Source organism: Fomitiporia mediterranea, assembly GCF_000271605.1.
Source record: "Fomitiporia mediterranea MF3/22 unplaced genomic scaffold FOMMEscaffold_8, whole genome shotgun sequence".
Taxonomy (NCBI): Eukaryota; Fungi; Basidiomycota; class Agaricomycetes; order Hymenochaetales; family Hymenochaetaceae; genus Fomitiporia; species Fomitiporia mediterranea.
Window position 1 is genome coordinate 2,518,763 of NW_006760393.1, and position 12,628 is coordinate 2,531,390.

General features: G+C 47.0%; 5 protein-coding genes across 5 annotated transcripts; 1 reads left to right on the top strand and 4 right to left on the bottom strand.

Moving 5' to 3' along the window:
- Positions 1–1,425: 1,425 nt before the first annotated feature.
- On the top strand, positions 1,426–2,298 carry FOMMEDRAFT_135712 (uncharacterized protein; the record flags this gene model as incomplete). Its single annotated transcript, XM_007268733.1, has 7 exons — positions 1,426–1,503; positions 1,560–1,589; positions 1,644–1,745; positions 1,798–1,872; positions 1,928–2,041; positions 2,093–2,164; positions 2,221–2,298. 7 exons carry the CDS (start codon positions 1,426–1,428, stop codon positions 2,296–2,298), a joined length of 549 nt encoding a protein of 182 aa, XP_007268795.1.
- A 1,797-nt stretch (positions 2,299–4,095) lies between these two features.
- Positions 4,096–6,123, bottom strand: FOMMEDRAFT_148003 (uncharacterized protein). The gene is made up of 15 exons (XM_007268734.1): positions 6,086–6,123; positions 5,989–6,023; positions 5,836–5,930; positions 5,742–5,784; positions 5,660–5,687; positions 5,435–5,540; positions 5,331–5,384; positions 5,241–5,280; positions 5,149–5,185; positions 5,080–5,087; positions 4,897–5,028; positions 4,822–4,837; positions 4,729–4,771; positions 4,660–4,668; positions 4,096–4,603 (listed from the first exon to the last, which is right to left on the bottom strand). The coding sequence occupies exons 1-15, from the start codon at positions 6,112–6,114 to the stop codon at positions 4,283–4,285; spliced, it is 996 nt and encodes a 331-aa protein (XP_007268796.1). The 5' UTR covers positions 6,115–6,123; the 3' UTR covers positions 4,096–4,282.
- Positions 6,121–7,162, bottom strand: FOMMEDRAFT_142118 (uncharacterized protein). Its single transcript, XM_007268735.1, has 4 exons — positions 7,101–7,162; positions 6,748–7,029; positions 6,193–6,687; positions 6,121–6,130 (listed from the first exon to the last, which is right to left on the bottom strand). Exons 2-3 carry the CDS (start codon positions 6,961–6,963, stop codon positions 6,586–6,588), a joined length of 318 nt encoding a protein of 105 aa, XP_007268797.1. The 5' UTR covers positions 6,964–7,029; positions 7,101–7,162; the 3' UTR covers positions 6,121–6,130; positions 6,193–6,585.
- A 458-nt stretch (positions 7,163–7,620) lies between these two features.
- FOMMEDRAFT_21901 (uncharacterized protein) lies at positions 7,621–8,716 on the bottom strand. Its single transcript, XM_007268736.1, has 6 exons — positions 8,457–8,716; positions 8,291–8,379; positions 8,188–8,215; positions 8,111–8,126; positions 7,807–8,054; positions 7,621–7,751 (listed from the first exon to the last, which is right to left on the bottom strand). The coding sequence occupies exons 1-5, from the start codon at positions 8,624–8,626 to the stop codon at positions 8,007–8,009; spliced, it is 351 nt and encodes a 116-aa protein (XP_007268798.1). The 5' UTR covers positions 8,627–8,716; the 3' UTR covers positions 7,621–7,751; positions 7,807–8,006.
- Positions 8,717–9,379: 663 nt separating this feature from the next.
- On the bottom strand, positions 9,380–12,578 carry FOMMEDRAFT_169625 (uncharacterized protein; the record flags this gene model as incomplete). Its single annotated transcript, XM_007268737.1, has 4 exons — positions 9,380–11,791; positions 11,865–12,152; positions 12,283–12,354; positions 12,441–12,578. 4 exons carry the CDS (start codon positions 12,576–12,578, stop codon positions 9,833–9,835), a joined length of 2,457 nt encoding a protein of 818 aa, XP_007268799.1. The 3' UTR covers positions 9,380–9,832.
- Between the last annotated feature and the right edge of the window lie 50 nt (positions 12,579–12,628).

Consider the following 12,628-nt stretch of genomic DNA (forward strand, 5'->3'; position numbering starts at 1 on the left):
GATTTCGAGTACCTCCGTCTGACTGACGCCTCTAGAAATGAACTGTTTCCACTATCGCTCTGGATGCAAGAAGGGAACAAGATAGGTACACGGATTAAGACATCCTCTCCGGGAACAGCTGTCGGAGGGTGCATATAAAAAGCTTCCTGACGGCTGCCGTACAGTCATCAGTCACGATTATGACGAGAAATCTGCGTGAAGATATGCTGACAGACTTTGCTTCCAGTCATTGTTGATTGCTCTAGATTTTCCGTCCTCTGGTCAATTGCATATCTTCCTTCAAGCACAACGAGACATGCCGTTTACCTCGGTCACCTAGCAATACCACGTCCCAGTTCTACAAGTTCTGTTCTTTGGACGCACATGCTCTTATGCTGGTTCATTTATAACCCCGAGGACGCTTCTTCATCTAATCCTTTTTTTCTGGTGCCTCCCTCTTTAGGTGCAATACCTAATTCGAATGGTTTCTATCCAAGATAGCTAATCATAGTCTAGAGAACAGAAGAGGGCTCTTCGGAAAATTGTTCTAATATGGTACTGATTACAAGAAGGGTATATAATTCAAGACATGCGGTTACAAATCTTTTTCTTCCGTACTGACTGCTACTAGGCCGAGTATAAAGACAATTTGGACTCTGGAAACACTCATCAAGCACAACATCAACTTCAGAAGGTCTTGTGTAAGGGTAACTTGAATAGCAGCAGACTTGCCGCCTTTTGGATGCTCCACAGTATCCTCAAAACACGCTCGACAATAGCATCCATTATATTGTCAACAGTAACATACCCCTCACTCTCTAGACCCAGCCTATTGGGCACATACAGTTCGTCGTGTACATTATATGCATTTCTGACGGATGCTTCTGGCAAATGTTGTCGCCGTTTGGATACTTGCCTTATTAGGTGGGAGACCTAATATGATTCTCTTCCTCCATTTAAGACGGTCAGACGCGACTTTACCGGCTTCTCAAAGTTACGACGCGAAGGGCCATTTTGGTGAGTAGCAGAAAGAGGGCTACTCGGCTTTCGTATCTAACTCGGGTGAGAAGTTCTTTTGCATGTTATCGACCCGGATTGAACGTAATCCCGCAATTGGCGTTGGAACGCGTCACTTCGATCCTGCTGGGGGTCAGTCAAAGTTACGATCACAAAACGGATCCTACTGTCCTACCTCAAATGAGTCAACCAGACATCGGAAGGACGTTCTAGGCATAGAGAAGGCAGTTCAATGCGTTTGGGCAGGTTCAGACAAGGAAAGGGTCCTTTCAATTGTTCTGCTTACTTTAGCGCCTCGCAACAGGCTTTATAAGAGGCAGGCGGCGAGTCGCTTTCTTTGATATCTTCTCTGATTTCCTGTGAAAGCTACACCTGTGAAGCCTTCACTGAGAGAGCTGGATTCGAGTTGATAGCCACGACCAAGGCCTAATGATGCTTCACCCAGGCAGCCTTCTCGCATTCGCATCCCTGTCACTCTTGGCCTGTGCCCAACCACTCAGGCTACCCGTTAGTAATTTCTTACACTCTATGTGATTCATAAACTGGACGTAAGAAGGTCGCAGGTGGTCGAAGGGATCAGTTTGGAGTGTCCCGTGCGTACTCGAGTTGTAGTTTGATGCCTTACCGAGCTTTCTTAAGATATCCAGTCTCCTAGGAATGGCGTACTACTTCCAAGGGGGGATAAATCATCACCAATCCATATTGATTTCAATGATGCCCATAACATCCACGTTGATATAGGCACCATGGTTAGGTCCCTTTTCTCGCAGTGTTCTAACGGTATGCTAATCTTTCTGGCAGATATTTTACGGATCGGACAAAGTGATAGATCCTGGGCCGAATGCAACGTCAGACGATGCAACAAGTCTTGCGGAGGTCAGTTGCTTCACTCAATACAAGCCACTGTTCTAAATTGCTGTTCCGATTACAGACTTCCGGTACACGAACAACCAGCGATTGTCCACCTAATGTTTCGTGTCCCGAGCCTAATTCAAGATCATCGACAGATGTGAAGGCCTTCTCGACAACTCTCAAAAATCCTTCAGTACGTCGATGGTATTTTATTTAGAAATGGGCAATCTGACCCAATATGTAGGCTACATCGAAAGTGTCGGTTCGATATGTTGAAGACATGACCACTGATTATAACCCGACGAGTACACTATCGGTGAGCTCTCAGACTACTGTTGAAGTGGAATTTTTTTCTAACAGATTGTGTTCAAGGTGGCATGTGTTGGTTGCTCAGAGGCTGGAATCGCGACTCAATACGCTAGTGCTCCTGTGAGTATGGAAGACGCATGAGGACTCTATATGTAGTTTGTCCCACATGTACTAAACTTTATTCAAGGTGTCATAAAATATACCAATACGCTACTGTGTAGCTCGTACGTAGCGAATTCTACTCGACAATGTTTGCCCGCTCATTATCTTGGAGGTCTGGAGCCATTGGTCCTATATTCTGGACTCCAAAACAGTCATCTCTTTATCCTGGCTTCGAGGGGAGGATGACAGTATCAGTACTTGAATAGTTTCCTCTCATCTGTCTTCTTACGTCTCCTTACTTGCATAAGAATAGGCGTCAGGTTATGCCTACCATTTGTGCATAATCCTTAAAATTACCTTCAACCAATTGCATGTATGTACTAGCGTTGATCGCAGAGTATCCAGATGGAAGTCTAGATCAGGGATCGGTATTTCAACCCAATTGTATTTGCCTTCTGCTATGTATGTCGACTTAGCCTTGCGGCAAGTTTTATTTCTTGTAGAAGAGATCGAACTGCTCTAGAAGAGCCATATTGTTGGCGCTGTTACGCCAGTTACTCCATTTAACATGGCGCAGGTGATAATGACATATATGTACGTATGCTTATGAAAGTCTAAAAATAGGCTCTTCAGAGCTTTCTTTTAAGTCGTGCGTGTGTGTGATAGCATCGAAAGTCTGTAAATGCAGTATGATTAGAAGATTTTATGGAGCGAACGATTGATAAGCATTTACAGGCAGGATGAGCTCGTGGAAGCCGCTGCTGTTCTCCTACACGCACCATTCAAGCATTACTGACCCCTGTCGCGGATCCATATATTCCCACTTCCACTAACCATAGTTTCATCTGATAACCATGTGAAAGCTCTAACATTTACCAATTAAACTATAGTGTGTTGCGGCATGCAGATCAGGTTTGCGAGATAACATTCCAATCGAGATCGAAAAAATACGAAGAGTTGTGGACAAGAGTTGTGTAACTCTGCACGTGTCAAGGAGGTTATACTTATAAAGGTTAGTGATTCCCAGTGACTAGCATCAAAGTGAATAGCAGCCGACCCAGGGCACAAGCTTGGTTTCGGGGAGAGCAGGATGTAGTTGTTTGGTTCCTCTTCGCCTTACTAGCACAGCTCAAAGGAATGTACCGAATCGGAGGGCAGACCAGCAACGTATATTTCGATCGAGTCAGATGACAAGAGGAGTATACAGTTCAGGAACGCTAGACGATTCTACTACAACAAATTTTCACTAATCATATGCATGTAATCTCAAGGCAGGGATCGGCCGAGTCGGTCTTCAATTCGCTAATGCTTTGCTACGAGGTTTGCTCTTAGTTCCTTGAAACACCATTCTTCACGCTCTAGGCATTGAAAAACACATCGTACACATCGTTCGCATCCGTCTCGGGGCTGATACGTCGGCATCTACGCCATCGCCGTAACTATTGGATATCAAAAGTCAATATCATCAGGTTTCAACAAACTGTTGATTGATTGAGGAGCGGTGCATGGAAGCCAGCAATAAATCTAGAACTCTAATTGATTTCCCCGTAGAAGGAAACATGGAACGAAATTGATTGTACAGCCATCTCAATGCCCACCCAACGATTCCGCCATGCCCGATTGCGACGCACTTCGAATTCTTGCGCGCTCATCTCAAGAACTTCACGGTGAATATGTGGCTCGTAGAAGGGGAATTATATTCGTAAGAACTGTGGTTCTGTTCTCGCGGCCTCGCGGCAATAGTGCGAGCACCGGATGAAAGTCTTTAAGAGCTCGATCAAGGGCTGACGGCGGTGAAGTGATTGTTTATGTATAGGCAATGTAAATAAGGCAAGAAAGCGATGCGTGGATTCGAGGGTACCTTTACTTTTACAACAATTAATTAGTTTCCGAAGCAGACCCGTCTCTAGCAATAACGAAAACAGAAGTACAATCCGTGAAAAGAAAACGAAATTGGTCAAGCATACAATTCCTAGTCCTTCGCGCAGCGGAATAAAAAATTACAGCAAATCCAAGGAAACAATTATGTTCGCTGCACTTCAGAGATGTAAGTTTCCAGCTCGAGGCCAGATTCCTCTTGTCCCCATGCGCGTGGATATCCCGATTTGTACCGGGGAATAGTTTCACGGCGTTTGTCCTTGTCGTTGGAGTCGTTTATGTCGATGTCTGCTCCAAGATCTCCAAGGTACGTAAGTCGTGCCCGGAAATCGAACTTCTGGGCCATCGAGTAGTTGGTAACGACGACATCCGGTGCGTCATCACGCCGTAAGTTTAACATGAGTCGACATATCATCAACGTTGTGATGACATTCGTAAACGGTGCGTTTGCAAATTTCAGGTCCTCCTACGGGATTCAGGAATGTCAAACACTGGATCCGTCGTAGTACCTCATATACGTACCGGAGCAACCTTTATAAAGGAGTGATAACAAGGTCAGAACTAAACACTCAAATACGGGTAACTACTTACACTATAAGTGACGACATTTGCGAGATTCGCGGAAAAGATGACGCTTTACGGTCTAATGTGAGCTATGGCTCATAACGAGTAATTACAACTTACAGGAAATACATGACTCCTAGAATTAGAAGTGGCGCGATTAGCAAGTGAACGGAAGGGGAGACAATCTGAACATACCATCGCGAAGCATAACGTTAATCAAGCTACCTTTAACAGAGCCGAATCGCTGTAGTCGGACCGCTCTCGCGAGCGTCATGATAAAAATAAGTGTAGGGAATACGAGTTGTCCAATCCAGAATGCCGCAAATTCTGGTGCAAGGGTCAGTGACGATGATCATGCAATAATTAAATAGTTCTCACTATCGCCTCTATTCATCGGACATGTTTCTGCATAAGCTAGAGAAATGCCAAGTAGAAGATAGAACGCACTCTGACGGTTTCCCGGTTAAAATACAGCCAACAACGCCTATATAGCACACCCACGTCAGAACAACACTTGATCTTTACTGACCATCACGTACCAGGAGGGAGCTGAGCGGGCACTCCTCCAGCGACGGCCCACTTAGTGAACGTCAGTAATGCTTCCGCAAGACATCATTAAGGTATCTTACGCCTTCCAATGCGATCTCGGCCACGAAGACCGGAAGGAGAACCGCGACGACCCACTGGATCACAATGAGTTAAGAAACCGGCGGAAAACTCCAAAGTCACGTACCCAGGCTCGTCCATACAATGCGTAGACACGGAGTGATAGTGTCGATCCGGATGCGACGTTTGAAATTATTTGCATAGCACCCGGGAACTTGACAAAGTTGACACATCTAGTCATAGTCAATGATCAAAGCGGAGAGGTATGAGTGCATAAAAGACGCACTGCTAGAAATTTGCAAAAGGTTGAATAAGTATGCACTGAGCACAAGTTTACAAAAGTAATAAACCAACCTCTTCCGAGAGAGGGATATGAAAGCCTATAAATTCTCTAAGCTAAGATACGGTAAAAGCGAGCACTGAAGTCTACATACCCAATAGCGTCGGAAAGAGTGAACAATACAGAGTGTATCGATTCTGAACCCGGATTGTCAGTGTGTGAGATGAGCGTGGGGCTATCATGCTCACGAGAAACCATAGGAATGTCGGGAACGTGAATCGTCTCTTCCAAAACGTCTCGACTTCCCTGTCGAACGTGATAATATATTCGTAGAGGGCGATCGCTATGATGTGGACAAAGTTGAGTTACAATCGGTCTAAGCTGCTACAGAGAGCACTCACCATAGCTGCCTGTGGTGTATAGCTTCACGGCCGTTCTGTAAGAGCAGGAACACTGAGTTACACTGGAGATTACGCAGGAAAACTGCATGATGCTCACAGATGACGAACTATTGTTACAACGTCCATGGGGGGAAGGGTCGCACTGCGATGGTCAAGAAGGGTGGGTCGTTAGTCTGATTTTAAATGAAATCAATGCGGATCTACCTGGCTGAGCGTTGAATGTTACCGCGCGAGAAGGTCGATACTTGGCAGAAAGAAGTCCGGGATGTTAGTTATATGGGGAAGCATCCGTGGGACGCATCCCAGATGATCAGATGATTGACACCCATAAGCTAGCCAGAAATACTGAGCGGGGTAAATGTTTAGTTTCCGCACATCTCATTGGCTCGTTTTTAGCGGATTTGCACTGTCAGGGTTTAATGCGGATCTGTGCTCATGACCATTCTCGAGTTTAAAATGGGAGATGCTGGCATCCGATGGCGCGTATAACAGTGGTCGATGAAACGAGGGTGTCTCTCGTGTTTTTCTCCATCACTTCCGCGGCACGCTAGTACGGTTCAGGAACGGTATAGTCGGAATTGAATTCTTTGGACCGTATCAAATTACGGTTTGATCCACACCACATTTAGGTCCGCTGATTCCACGGTGCTGACTTCGACAGCCACTGTTTGATGATGTTCTTTGCCCGCGTATCAATGCCTATCATTGTACAATTTTAAAGCATCGTCATCGGGAAAAACAAACCAGGGAGAACCTTACCACGACGAGCATCTCAAGTCCTCCTCCACGTAACCCGACCTCAGACTGAGAAATATATTCATCAATACTCACGCGATGGCAGTGAATCACCTGCGGCGCTCGAATCATTTTCAGCCATACGTGTCCTGTGAAAGAAGACATTGGTGTTGTTACGTTGCACCGAACGCGCCGAACTGATGCATGTGGACGGCTGGAACGGATACCGCTCCTTCGCATGTCGTTAACTACCGTGTACTATTTCTGACGCAGCGAAAAACTGGTCTTTGTCTCACATGGTATCCTCTGGCAAGGCTACTGATCAATGTTCATCCTGACAACAAAAGAATACGGAGGAGATATTTGATCAAACACACCATCGCGCGAGAAGTATGTGCACTCAGACCAAACACACCGTAGAACTGAACGCTGCGACCTGGTGCTCCGTTTCCCGGAACGCCAGTCTCTTTTAATGATGCATAGCCTGTAAAGAGCATATTCCATCCACAGAATTGTTTGCTTCTTCAAGCTAGAACGAGACAAACGAAGCTGATCGGAATTATGCTGAACACTGGGGATGATCTCGGAACGCGACTTAAAGTCCCACGAGCTACGTTCTGTGAAACCCACACCCATCGTGCAATGTGACAATTTCCTACCCATCAATGGTTTCTACTTCTTTCAGTACGTCCCAGGCAACCGCAAGATCGTTGAAGAACGAAGTCCTCGGAAGCCTGCTGAGCGCACGATCGGTTGCAACCACACAAGATGGAGGCGCTGTTTGGGATTGGTCTGATGGTCTAGGAATAGTCAGGGGAATAACTGAACGAGATCGTTTTGGGAACTGTAAATTCAGTGAGGTAAGTGTGTAAAGTGACGGCAGGTGCTCTCTGATAATCATTTTAACAAAGACGCTCAGATGTGCGTCATATCTCTTCTCTCCAAAAGCTGCAAGTCTGGCCAAGCACCGCTCAAATCCAATTGTTATGGCGACTCTGATGACAAGCAGAAAGATACTCTTAGACCCCCTGCGAGAAAGATTGACAACAAGGCGCTAAACATGCAATCGCGAAAGAGGACGAACTCAGATATTAGCGCTCTAACCGGCTTTATCATATCGATATCGAAGCTCTGACCACAAAGGAGTGCCGCTCAATACGTCCTTGATTGTGCTGAATACTTCGCACCCTGTTCTGCAACTGTGATATCTGAGATCTGTTTATGCACATAACCATCTTGTGATAGTTTACTTATGATTCGCGAATCGAATACCAATGATTACTCTAGTGATGGGGATCCGCTTCGTGGTCGTAGATAGGTGCAATGGGCGGCTGGAAACAAATTAGCATCCTCAGTGGTCGCTTCAGCTAAAGACAGAAATACTCACCGGAATGTTACGTTCCCTGAGCAAGTCCAATAGAAATCAATCTATAAACAGGAACTGAACGAGGATAGAGGACGAACCACTTCGAACCACCAGGCGACCCAGGCGCTAATCGGATAGATGGACAACAGCCATGAGATTGATTAAAGTTAAAACCGAGATAGAGACGCAGGAATTGCTCACAAATGTATGGATCCGGATGCTTCCTATCAGTAAGGTCTGCCTCTGCTTTTTCCAAAATAGCGGCAAGCGCGCGCGGGTCGTGTACGTTCCTGTTAACACCAAGTCACCGATCATCAACCACCTCGTCCTCACAAGCTACCAAGGAAACAGAGAAGTATTCTCATACCGATTCCGCTCAAACTCAGCCCGAATCTTCATCGCCTTCCACCGCCAGAGCTGTCGATTAATCGTCCAGTCCAGCTCGTTCTTCAAGTATCGTTTGTACAACGACTTGACGTAGAATCTGTGCGCTGCACTGAATGGCGAGACAGCTTGTGAGGCGAGTGATGAGGACATCTTTCCCTCACCCGCGAGTATCTAAGTCCAAGGTGACGCGGAGGAAGTAGATATGGATGGATGAAGAAGAATGTTGTTAGTTTGGATGTTACCAACCGACAGAGAGTCCACGATGAACGTCGATCTGTGTATTACCGTTTAGGTGATTATGTCATATCGGACTCGAATACTGTAACTTTCTGAATTACATTTATAACACAAAAATGCATCTCTGGTCAAATTGCTCAAACTCAAATGACGCATAACATAGTCTTACTTGTATGGCAGTATTTTGTATTATGCGCGTTCCGTAATTATGTTTGACCAGTAAATTCCTGGTAAATATACAGTACTGGATCTCCACCGCGAGTGCCTCTATTCCTTAACCCTGTTGTTTCTAAATGAATTTTACTATTCTGATATGAAACCACACTGCCTCCATGCACTATGGCTCCAATTTTCATGAATAATTGGATTGGTTACTGGAAGCTGTTGTATGTATGTTTTTGTTATTATGCAACTCCCCTGCCTCAGTTAACGTGCAACAGCACATCTACAACTATCTACACTGTACTTTCACAAGTCCGTATTACCCAACTTCTCAAATCATTCCAAAAGACAAAGAATGTCACTGTCACTGGAGTTCCGACTCTATGTATGATGCTACATCTTGAAGAGAACTAAGAAACTAAAAGACAGGGGCCAAAAGTTGGGTCCATTGACAAAGAACAAAGGAACAAGCACCAGCACTGTATTCGGTGCTTTGTGGAGGTGATAAAAGGCTGGAATGGGGATGAAGGAGAAAAGACTTTGTCGGGTATGGAAACCGGGAATTGGAAGTTACTGGTACAGTCAGTGAGAGCAAAGGGGAATTGAAACGCAATAAGATAGTATACGAACAAAGAGCAGGGGAAAAGTTACAAAGACGGAAGAAGGAAAAGAGAAATGAATGAGAAAGCACAAGGAGGTTCGAAGTTCGAAATGAAAGCGTGAAAGGATGAAAGAAGACTTCATTGACGTTGTTGCGCTACATTAAGAAATTCCGTTAACCGAAGACTCTAACTTTCATTCATTCATTCACGAGTCAGACAACGTGTGCAGCTCATTAAATTTGGTGACCTCTCCATTGTTGGTCAGGACGTTACGCGAAGCTCCCACTCTATTGTTTCTTCACTTAAACACGAGTAGAAAACGTGCTTCTGGGCAGACAGGATCATGAAGTTTCCCCTATCCAGACTCGACTCGCGAGCTACGACGCAATGTCGGTGAGGTAGACTTGCTCTCCGGCTCTACGTCATTACCACTTCCATCTATCTCCGCACCTGGCGTAATCGCCGACGAACGGGGCCGCTGCTTCGCAGCACTCTTCGACACGCGTGCAGCAGCAGCGGCCTTGGCGGCTCGTTGTGGCATGGTTCGCGTACGGATCCTGTGGGCTGATAATGTAACAGGCATACCCAGTAACTTCGCCTTCTTTGCCGTCGGACCACGTAAGTTGTACCTCTTTGCCGAACGAATCGATGTATCACTCGAAAGAGAGGTAGAACTGCTCGTCGGGCTTGTTACGACATTTGCTTTACTCTCCCCTTTGGAGCTCGTCCTGCTCAGCGTACGACTTGACCGCCGCTTGCCATTTGAACCATGAGAGGTGATGGAACTCCTCCTAAGCAAAGACTGAGACGATGCGGAAACTAGACTACGAGATCTTGACGAATGGCGGGAAAGCGATGTCAATGAGACCGGTCGCGATATTGGTCGCGGTTGTGGAGACGACGCGGCATTATGTGAACTTGCACTTGTGCATAGTCGGGAGCTGGACCCAATGGTACGTGCTGCAGAGGAAGCCGATGATGCAGGCTCCTTTCGTGTTTCATCTTCATCCTCCTTGCTTTCAGTTAGAGGCTCCCGCATTTCCACATCTAAGTTCCGTTCCTGTTTTTTGCACAGTGTCAATTGCGACGGTTGTGATTGGGACTGCTGCTGCCAAGGTACTTGTGACAAGTCCTGCGAGTCGCATAATCCCATCTGAGACGTTGACACATCGTCGTCCGGTCCTGTCTGTGCGGGTGCCAGTAACTCAGCGACCTGGGACTCGGGCAGTGCACTTGTGTCAATAACAGAGTTGTTCGACTCAACGGCGTCGGCATCGGCATCGGCCGTGACACTGTCTGAAGGGGACTCGCTGCTATTGGCGTTGTCACTGCCCCGACTGACGTCGAAATCGCCGTCGTCGTCGTCGAAGATAAGCGAGCCATTCGGCGTGAGAAGCGGTGTCTTGATGAGCTCTTCGTCGTCTGCATCGGAATCCACTTCCGAGTCTGTCTGAGATATTGTAAGTGGTGGGAGCGGAGGTTGGCTATTGCTAGCAGTTTGCGATTGCGACTCAGGCTGGGATTCAGGCTGGGGTTGAGACTGAGATTCAGAATGGGATGGTGGTTGGATAAAGGGACTTGAATCTGAACCTGAACGGCGGACCGGTTGTCTGAAAAATTCTTGCGTATGCAGATCGAATGGATCATGAACACGAATAATAGGACGCGAAGGTGGAGAAGGCGATCTCCGTCTTGACTGAGGTCTTGCAAAGAACACGCCAGTTGGTGGAATTAATGACCTTGCCGATCCAAAGGAATCAGAGAGTAACAAGTCATTCAAATCCCGGTCAAACTGCATTGAGGTCGCATTTGAGCTTGAACTAGAGCTTGAACTTGAACTTGGTCTGGCGTTGTAAGATGAGCTCGAACTTGAACTTGCTCTACTGAAGGGTAGCTCATACGGCTTTATGAAGCTGAGTCCACCAACTCCGGGTATGTTAGGTGGGTTTCTGACGCTTGTGCCTGCAGGCCTGATGCGTGGGGCGTTAAATTCTAGTCTTCGTGCCTCATTCCGCTTTCGTGCTTCACGTTCTTCGGAACTCTCTTCTCTCGGCCGCTTCAAGTCCCGGAAGTATGGTTTCCGAACAGTCGGCACGCGAGGAAGGGTACTCGGTTCATAAGCAAAGTCCCGGACCTTGATGCCCAAAGTCGCAAGCTGTTCAGGTGTTGGTTGCTGCGGCGTTGGAGGAGCACTGGCGGGTTCTGTTGGTACGCGTTCTAGTGGTTGAGAGCCAACATGAGAAATAGATGTGTCTATCGGTGGCGGCGTTCGTCGGGCGGTAATAGGAGGACAAGTTCTCAATGGCGATGAAATCTGAAGCAGAAATAGTGAGGTGAAACACATTAGAGTAATGCTCAGTAAGCAGACAACTACAACAACGACGAACCATCTGACGACTGAAACTACTAGAGGCATGTGGCCGAATGGCGGGGCTGGATCTAGACTCTGGCCTTAGACTTGAAGTAGGTTTGAGTGGCTTGGGTTTAGATGTGGATGAAGACATTGAGGTTGAGGGAAGACCGGCTTCGTGGCGAACGTCGATCGCTGTCGCGAGCACACCCACGCTCTCCATTGGTTCAAGCAGCGGAGGGGAGAGGGACGACGGAAGTATATTGAGAAAGTGCGAATGGCAGGCAACTGCAGCGACGTCAGACGGCAAGGATGCCGCACGTTCCTAAGAGAGAGTTCTGATGCGAGACGGAAGAAGAGTAGTATAGACGTCTATAAGAGCTATTGGCGAGGGGCAGTGCACGGGAGTGCGACGAAATGGGAGCTGAGGCTCGGGGACGATGACAGACACAGACAGACGCTGGCGGAGGACGCAGAGGGAAGACAAAAGGCGTAGTTCCAAATCGTGCGTCAGTTACCGGATGTGGCTGATCACCGGGAGTGCTGCTCCAGCGTGAAGTTCGAACAATGACTCGACGAAGCGTGGATTTTCCACTTAATTAATATCCCCGACGTGTGCGGGTGTTGCGGCGTGCGGTGCGGATGTAGACGTCGAGATGAGAGTTGTGAACAGAGGAGCGTCGGCCAAAGAGCCGATTGAAAAATGCTTCAACTTTGGGTGGCTAGTATTTGTGTAAGTATTTGTCTGCATTACAAGCCCACGTGACTCATTCAGCGGCTGTGACGCACAAACGCGTCCCT